Below are 7,999 nucleotides of genomic sequence, written 5' to 3'. Positions count from 1 at the left end.
GAGTGGGATGCTTAACCAACTGAGCCACCCAGGCACACGTGTATATATAGTTTTAATATCTGTTTAGGTGTCCTTGTTCCCTGGACTATGAGCCTCTAGAAAGGAGGAGGTCTATTTTATTAATATTTGAATCCAGAGCTTGTGGTGTATCAAATCTGGCATCAGTAGGCTCGATTTGCATGTCTATTTGTTATTGTACACAACTGAAACTCAAAAATTTTTTTCTTAAATGATGTATTTTTATCTACACTTCCACTACCAGTAGAGCATGGCGATTAATAACTACTTGTTGACTACCTAAATGAAGGCATGAATAACCCCCAAGAACTACATTTCCCTAAATGATTGGCGCGATGCGTTCCTATGAAGTAAGAAGAGCGACGATTACTTCCTAAGGTCCCTTTTTCACACTCGCCAGCCGATGCCGCAGTGCTTTGTGGGAAAAGTAGTTTTAACCCTCGTCCTCTGGCCCCAGTCAAACTGAGACCAAACTAACCTTCCCAGCAAGCAGCGCACTCGCCTGGGAAGAGGGGCAAGATGGCGGACGCCGAAGAGGGTACTTTGCGATCCGCGGGAGTTTCTGCTGCCCCAATTTCATTCAGCTTCAGTCGCACATCTGCCAGGAGACGGCTGGCAGATCCGGGAGATGACACGAGTGCGGCTCCGGAGGAGAAGGATTTCTTGAAGACCGTGGAAGGGAGGGAGCTGCAGAGGTGAAGCGCCGTGTCTTTCATCCCTTGGAATTCGGTTCGGTGGGTTCAAGTGGGAGGGTGGAATCTGAGTTGATTGTTTTGGTGACGGTGGCCTGGAAAGCCTTGAAGCACAGCCTGAGGAAATTCGTGAAGGCGAGAAGGCGGGAGTGTGTAACGGGNGGATTGGGCCTGACAGCCAGGGCGTTTGAGAATAGAGGATGTATTCCTGAGAGGGTGTGTCTTTAGCACTTGCGGACCCAGAGTGCGTTTTGAGAGAAGGAAAGGAATGGACAATGACAGAACCCCTAGTTTCTCAGCTGAAGCGGTGGAGCTTCTCCAGTATAGGGAACGGGATNAACCATATGGGAGGTTGGTGTAGAGCCTGGACCTGGGGAGAGTCTGGGTTGAAGATGGTGATTTTTGAGTCCTTGTGAAAGCCATGGAAGTGGGTCTTGGGCTGAGCAGAGGTTCCAGGACTGAAGGCTGATTCCTCAAAGGCACGTACATTTAGGAGTTGGGGGTGGGGGAGAGAATCGAAAGAACACGCCATTAGAGACATGGCAGGAGAAGGGAGAGTGTGGTCCGTCCGGCTGGGGGCGAGTTTGGCTCTTGTGTTTTGTCTGAAGGGAGGAGTGTGGCTCAGAACCCACTGACCATACTACTCTCCCAACGTCCCATCTCTGTGTCCACATCAGTGTGAAGGCCTCAGAAACTCCCAAGGAACTCGTCATCCCTTTGATCCAGAATGGCCATCGCAGGCAGCCACCGACCCAGGCTCCTGGGCCATCTGCAAACACTGAGGCTTTGATGGATGGGGTGCTGTCTCAGGCTGTAAAGGAGCTCATTGAGGGTGAGTGACCCCCTCTTTGTCTTGCCCCAGTGAAGGAAGAGGGGGAGGAAAAATGGAAGGAGAGGGTGGGACCTCATTACTCCCTCCCATTCTTCCTTAGACTCCAAGAAGTCCCTGGAGGAGAGAGAGAATTCGGGTATCGACCCCATGCTTGCTATCCCCATGATCCAGAAAGGATGCATCCCTAACGGAGAAGGGGCAGACAGCGAACCCCGAGCTGAGACAGTGAGCTGGTCCCTAACTCCTCCAACCCCAGCCTCTCTTTGCCCTGTCTGCCAGGCTTGCCTCTGTGCACCCAGCGGGGAAAGTCTGTGTGTGTACTAGAGGCCTGCTGCCTGGCTCTTCCTCCTTCTGTCCCTTTTGGGAAGCATTAACAAACGAATCCAGATACCAAGGTGTAGAAAAGCACTTGCATTCTGGGATTATCTGACTAAGATGAGAAAATGGAACAGGAAAATATAAAGATCCTGAGGGTAGACTCAGCCTGGAGTGTTTGAGGAACACCAAGGAGACCAGTATAGCTGGAGGGAAATGAGTGAAGGGGAGGAGGAGTAGACAAAGTCGGAAGTGGCTGGGGCTAAACTAGGCAGGGCCTTGTGGGTCATGGTGAGGGCTTTTATTGTGAATGAGATGAGGGCCATGAGATGGCTCTGAGCAGAGAGGGGTGAAGACTTAAGATTTCACAGGATCTCTCTGGCTACTATGAGCAATACAGACTAGTAAGTAAAGGCAGAAGCAAGGAGACCAGTAGTGCAGGCTAGAAATGAGGGAGACTCAGACCAGAGTCGTAGGAGTGAGGCCTGGAAGGACAGATAGGGTTTAGTGAATGAGGGAAGAGCAAGGTGAGTACCAATGGCAGCAACAACCCAAGTAGTGGCATGGTGGCAGGGAGTCGGTGTTGCGTGTGCCCATTGGTAAAACAACTTACGGTGTGTCTAGAGTGAGTATAAAGAATTGAGGGAGTAAGGATGGCAGGTGATGGATAAGGAGAGGCAAGGTGTGTGTCTACTGAAGCAACCAAGTCTATGTTTCATACCCATGGATCCCGGATTAACTTTTCACCTCTTTATTCACAATGTTTTAGCAATGCTTCTTTGGAGCTTATTTCTCCTACAGCCCCAGACCACTCTCTCTTTTGACTGAACTGTTCTCATTGGCCTTCACATGTCTTCTGGTGTCTTTCATCTTAAAAAAAAAAATAGGATCTTCACTTCACTTTCTATCCTGTTCCCTCTTTGGCCTCATTTCTCTCATTTCCTCTCCTCCTCCAGACTTCACATCTCAGTTGATCCCAGTTCCATCCATCCTTCCTCTCATTCAGCCAAAAAAAAACCTTAGAGTCACTGTTGAACTCCCCTCTTTATTCCATACTCAGTGTGCAGTCTTTCAGCAAAATGCTGTCATCTCCCTTTGCAGAATACATCCAGAATCTGACCTCTTCTCACCATCACCACTCTGGTCTGAGCAACAAGTATCTTTCATCTGGACCATTGCTGTAACTTCCTCACTGGGCCCCTTTATGTGGTGGCCAGCCTCCCATAGCTCCAGCCCAGATCTCCTGATTAATGTCTCACCATCCATCTCCGCCTCCACAGTACTGTTGCAGTCAGGTTGACTTTCATGATGCTCTTCCCACATACCAGATCTTGTCCTGCCTCAGAGCCTTTGCTATTAACTGTTCTCTCTGCTTGGACTACTCTTCCTTCTGTATCCTCCTGGCTCCCTCTATCATCGCTTCTGGCTTCTGCTCAGATATCAACTCAGTAATACTCTCTTCTCCATCCCTTTGCATCCCCTTAAGCTGCTTTATTTTTCTTCATATAACTTATCACTACCTGACATACCATGTTTTATGTATTTTATTTATTGTGTGTCTCTACAACTAGAATGTAAGCGTCACAGGGCACAGGGTTTTGTCTGTTTTGTTTACTGCTTTATCCTCATCGCCTAGATCAGTACCTGGCACAGAACAGGTGCTTTATAATTGTTTGTTGAAGGACAACATGGAGGAATAAAGTGGGGGACAGCAAGAGGAAATTAAAACTAACCTTGAGCTTATTGGAAAAGAAGCATCGAGGGTCACCCTATGGGTGTTAGTAAGCACATTTCGGAGGATCCACCGTAAGCCAAGCCTGACCATCCTTCCTCTGCCTGAACCTGTAGGTGCCGGAGGAAGCTGATTACGAGGCAGTCCCTGTAGAGGCCTATGGGCTGGCCATGTTACGAGGCATGGGCTGGAAACCTGGCGAGGGCATTGGCCGCACCTTCAATCAGTGAGTTCTAGGGCAGGGGCAAGGGAGCAACAGACAGGGGCAGTGAACAAGACCTCCATGGTTACTGCCCATCCAGAACCATCCAGGCAGGAAGAAGGCATGTTACCACCCTAAGCAATTCAGTAAGCCTTTCCACTACTGTTTCAATCTCCTATTTACCCTTCAAAACTCTGTAATGGGATCCCATTTATGTGAAGGTTACCTTTCTGAGCATCAGCTTCGTCATCTGAAAAATGGGGATAATGACAATACTGACTTCCCAGGTCTGTTGTGGAGCTATGTGAAATTATACACATAAAGCACTTATAGCAGGCCCCAGTCCCAAGTAAATATGGACTAGACATTTGCTATTATCACACAGACTTATGGTCCCTTCTTCTCAGTTCTCCAAAGAATTCTGAAAACCAAACGTTTTTTTTTCATAAACCATTTAGTAGCCAAACATGAACTGAGACACAGAGCATTTTATAGCCTATTTCTCTTGCTTGGCGTGAACATTTGTATGATTTCCCCTGTAGAAATATTAGGGCGTTTGATTACAGGAATCTGCCTCAGGTCCTGCTGCAGATACTATGGAATAGATGGTCTACCCAATGTGTTATTGGGTTGGACCAAATGAAATTGTTATTTCTGTAGATCAAAAGCAGTCCTAATGTGAGATTGGGAAGGTTATTCTTGAGCATGTTGACAGGGTGGAATTTGAATAGTAGTGCGTGGGGAGGCACTGAAAACTTAATATCCCCCCCACTCCCCTGCCCAACAAGCTCACATACTATGCTCCCTGCAGAGTGGTGAAGCCCCGTGTCAACTCACTGAGACCAAAGGGGTTAGGGCTGGGTGCCAACCTGACCGAGGTCCAGGCCCTGGCCCCCACTGGCCCCCATCGCCTACCAAAGCCAGAGGAGGAGCAAGAGAAGAATAAGGAAGACCAGCCTCAAGGACTGGTGCCCGGTGGGGCTGTGGTGGTTCTTTCTGGCCCGCATCGTGGCCTCTATGGGAAGGTAAGGAACCAAGCTGTGCCGGGAGCTCGAAGCAGGCCCGAAGATTGATGTGAGGGCCAGAGGGAGGAAGACTTGGGTTTAGGGTGGAAAGGGCTGGAAGTCCTTGTCTTTCAGGCCTGTCTGGCTTGCTGCCTCATTTGGTGACTCAGGACCACTTGCTGGGCCTTTCTGAGCCTCAGTTTCCAACTAAAAGAGAAAATGCCATATGCAGCACATTCCTGAGAATTGAAATTTTAAAACATATCCAAGCCACACAGTCTGGCAGGGGAGACATATGGGCCAGGGCCTGTCCTAGGCCTTGGGTCAGTCTGGTGGGAGAGACACAGGGATCAGGCCTGTTAGAAGTAAGAGTGGACAGCTGGGTCCTAGGAATGTGGGTTTAGTCCACTTCTTTCCCCCAACCTTTCAGGTAGAAGGCCTCGACCCTGACAATGTTCGGGCCATGGTTCGCCTGGCCGTGGGGAGCCGCATGGTGACTGTTAGTGAGTACTGCCTGCGGCCTGTCTCCCAGCAGGAGTTTGACAAGAATTCCTCAGATCTCGGTGAGTGAGCCTTTTACCTAGCTGGGAGAGTTGGAGAAGCATCCCAGGGGGGTGGTAGGGCCTGTCCCAGGTGGTGGGGGCGGCAGAGAGGTCACCCGTCTGCCTGGCAGGTGTGACTTCTGGTCAGAGGTCAGAAGGAGAGAATGAAGATAAGTAGTTTATTCAGTTTTATGGAAAATTGATATAGTAGCCCTGGGGCTTTTGCCTTTTTCTGAGAGAGAAGAAACAAGTATAGAAACCAATTCCTATCCTTAGGAGGTCTATTCAGGGTGATGAGCCTCTCTTCTGAGGAGTGAGGGCAGCTGGGAATAGGCCATGACCAGGGAGGAAAGCATTCTAGGCATGGCAGCAAGATGAGGCAGTTTGGCAGATGGGAGATTGGTGCTGACAGAGCTCTCAGGAGTGTCTAACCCATACTAGATGGTTGCCTGAGATCAGTACTATCAGCGCAGGCTCGAGCGGCTGAGGAAGGCTTCCTGAAGGAAGCCGCAGCAGTTGAGGGGAAGGGGAGAGCATTCCAACAGTGTAGGCAAAGTCGTGATGGTAGGAGGGGACACTGAGGCAGGTAAGAGACCTGCCATTATCTGCAAGGTAAGAGAATGGCACGCTGAGGCTCCCTCCTCATTCTCCCCACGTGCCCTTGCATAGGCCAGATGCATAAAACTTCCTCAGTGGAGCAGAATGGAACAGCTTCATCATGGAAGGCCCTCCGGGACCAGGGCTTCCCCAGCCAGCGGGAGGACTCACAGAGGAAGCGGAAACACCTTTCTGACGGGTGAGACCCTGGGCATCTGGGATGGGGGGTGGGGTGGGGCAAGAGGCTTTAGCAGTCAGAGAAGGCTTCCAGGGCAAGGCAGGCACATAGAATGAACTAGAGACGCCATTATAGGTGGGTTTCACAGCAGCAGCAAAGGTGGGGTGAGCAAAATGTGCATCTGATGAACTAAGCCCCGTGTTGGCCCCTTTCCACAGACAGGGGGAGCCTGCTGTCAAGAATGAGAAGGCAGGTCCCAGGAGCCAGCACTGGTTGCACAGGGACCTGCGCGTACGCTTTGTGGACAGACTGCACAAGGGTGGCCAGTATTACAACACCAAGGTGAGAACCCTGCAGCCTGGGTCCTCCTCTTCCCCCAGGGAGTAGGACGCCATAACTCCAACACTCTCACATCCCTTGACCTCCCCAGATGACAATCGAAGATGTTCTCAGCCCAGATACCTGTGTGTGTCGAACAGATCAAGGCCAGGTCCTGGAAGGTGAGTCCGAGGGATGACCACTGGGTCGTTATCATCCTGGAGGCTGATGGGAAGGCTGTCTTAGACCCAGAGACTGGTGTGGGCAAAGGCTGGTAGATTGGTCAGAGTTTAGGTATTTTGCAAGGCCCAGGATATTGGGTGTTTTTTTAGTTGACTTATTTATTTTTGAGAGAGAGAGAAAGAGAGAGAACCAGCAGGGGAGGGACAGAAAGAGGGGGATGGAGGATCCAAAGCAGGCTCCGTGCTGACAGCAGAGATCCTAATGAGGGGCTCAAACTCACAAACCATGAGATCATGACCTGAGCTGAAGTTGGTCGCTTAACCAACTGAGCCACCCAGGTGCCCCTGAGGCCTAGAATCTCCTGACAGAACATTAGGCGCTTCTGTGATGGTGATTATCTGAGCTCCTCCTTTCCCCATCTGCAATACTGGCATGGAAATGAGCTGTTTCTCCCTCTTGTACAGATGTGTCCCAAACTCATGCATTGCAGGGCATATGACGTGCCCACAGTAAATGGTATCTTGTCATCACCCATCATTTTCCTACATAAGTGCTCACCTTTTTAGGAACTATTTCTTAGGTGTTCTCACCTGCAAAATGGGTGCAATGGGACCCCCACGTGTCAGTAGGGTACAGAGTGGCTCTCGGGAATACAGAAAAAAACTTCTGACAGGACCCTGGGTGGGCTGGGCCTGGCTGCGGGCCTCACTCCTCCTCTCATCTGCAGGCCTGAGGGAATACATGCTGGAGACCCTGGTCCCCAAGGTCCAAGGCAACCGGGTAATGGTGGTGCTGGGGCCGCAGGCTGGAAAGGTGAGTCCCATACCTGGGCGTGGGGGCTGGGGCCATATAGGGGATGTCTAGGAGTCTGGGTCGGCACTGCTGATTCCACCCGCTTCTATTCTAGGTGGGCCGCCTGCTGGACTGGGACAGAGAACGGAGCCGGGCTGTGGTGCAGCTGCGGAGAGAGAATCAACTGTTGGAACTTCACTATGATGCTGTCTGCCAGTACCTGGGCCCCAGTGACTCAGATGAAGACTGACCCGTGGCCCCGCTCCCACCCCGCAGGCTGCTACCTGTTCTGTACGGTGTGGAAAGCCAGTCTTCACAGTGGTGGGGAGGTCATTGTTCCATCCTCCACTTGCACCGCAGCCCCAGGACCAGGACAGGGACGTGGCACAAGAGACAGACCAGAAGGGAGACTTGAAGCAAGCCTAGTATTCTCTAGAAGCTAGTGTGTAATAAAAATCATTTCCAAAAAATTCAGTAAAATGACAAGATCGTAAGTGTGTGCTGAGCCGAGTGGAAGCAGGAGTTGGGCACCATTCCAGGCTTTAGCCCCACTGCACTGCATGAGCTGACAGACAAGTTCAAGGATCTGTTGCT

The 7,999-nt window shown here is 50.7% G+C and overlaps 1 protein-coding gene across 2 annotated transcripts; it reads left to right on the top strand.

Annotated features, from left to right (window-relative positions):
- The first annotated feature begins 273 nt into the window (after positions 1-273).
- On the top strand, positions 274-7,989 carry GPKOW (G-patch domain and KOW motifs). 2 transcript variants are annotated; one of them, XM_077752966.1, is made up of 11 exons: positions 274-713; positions 1,388-1,542; positions 1,643-1,767; positions 3,706-3,815; positions 4,603-4,816; positions 5,226-5,358; positions 6,007-6,133; positions 6,331-6,454; positions 6,543-6,612; positions 7,341-7,426; positions 7,521-7,989. In XM_077752966.1, the coding sequence occupies exons 1-11, from the start codon at positions 538-540 to the stop codon at positions 7,653-7,655; spliced, it is 1,455 nt and encodes a 484-aa protein (XP_077609092.1). In that variant the 5' UTR covers positions 274-537; the 3' UTR covers positions 7,656-7,989. The 2 variants fall into 2 exon arrangements, with proteins under 2 accessions (XP_077609092.1, XP_077609093.1); XM_077752967.1 differs by having other exon boundaries at positions 691-752.
- Positions 7,990-7,999: the final 10 nt, after the last annotated feature.

The sequence above is a fragment of the Crocuta crocuta genome, unplaced genomic scaffold (assembly GCF_008692635.1).
Source record: "Crocuta crocuta isolate KB4526 unplaced genomic scaffold, BGI_CrCroc_1.0 scaffold943, whole genome shotgun sequence".
Lineage (NCBI taxonomy): Eukaryota > Metazoa > Chordata > Mammalia > Carnivora > Hyaenidae > Crocuta > Crocuta crocuta.
The sequence above is the reverse complement of the archived record's forward strand: the minus strand, read 5'-3'. Positions and strand labels throughout refer to the sequence as shown.

Excerpts from the sequence above, each read along its gene's own strand:
- GPKOW (XM_077752966.1), top strand. The coding sequence starts at position 538 with ATGGCGGACGCCGAAGAGGGTACTTTGCGATCCGCGGGAGTTTCTGCT. Across the intron at positions 5,359-6,006 it reads CAAGAATTCCTCAGATCTCG|GCCAGATGCATAAAACTTCC; the intron begins GTGAGTGAGCCT and ends GCCCTTGCATAG. Across the intron at positions 6,455-6,542 it reads GCCAGTATTACAACACCAAG|ATGACAATCGAAGATGTTCT; the intron begins GTGAGAACCCTG and ends TGACCTCCCCAG.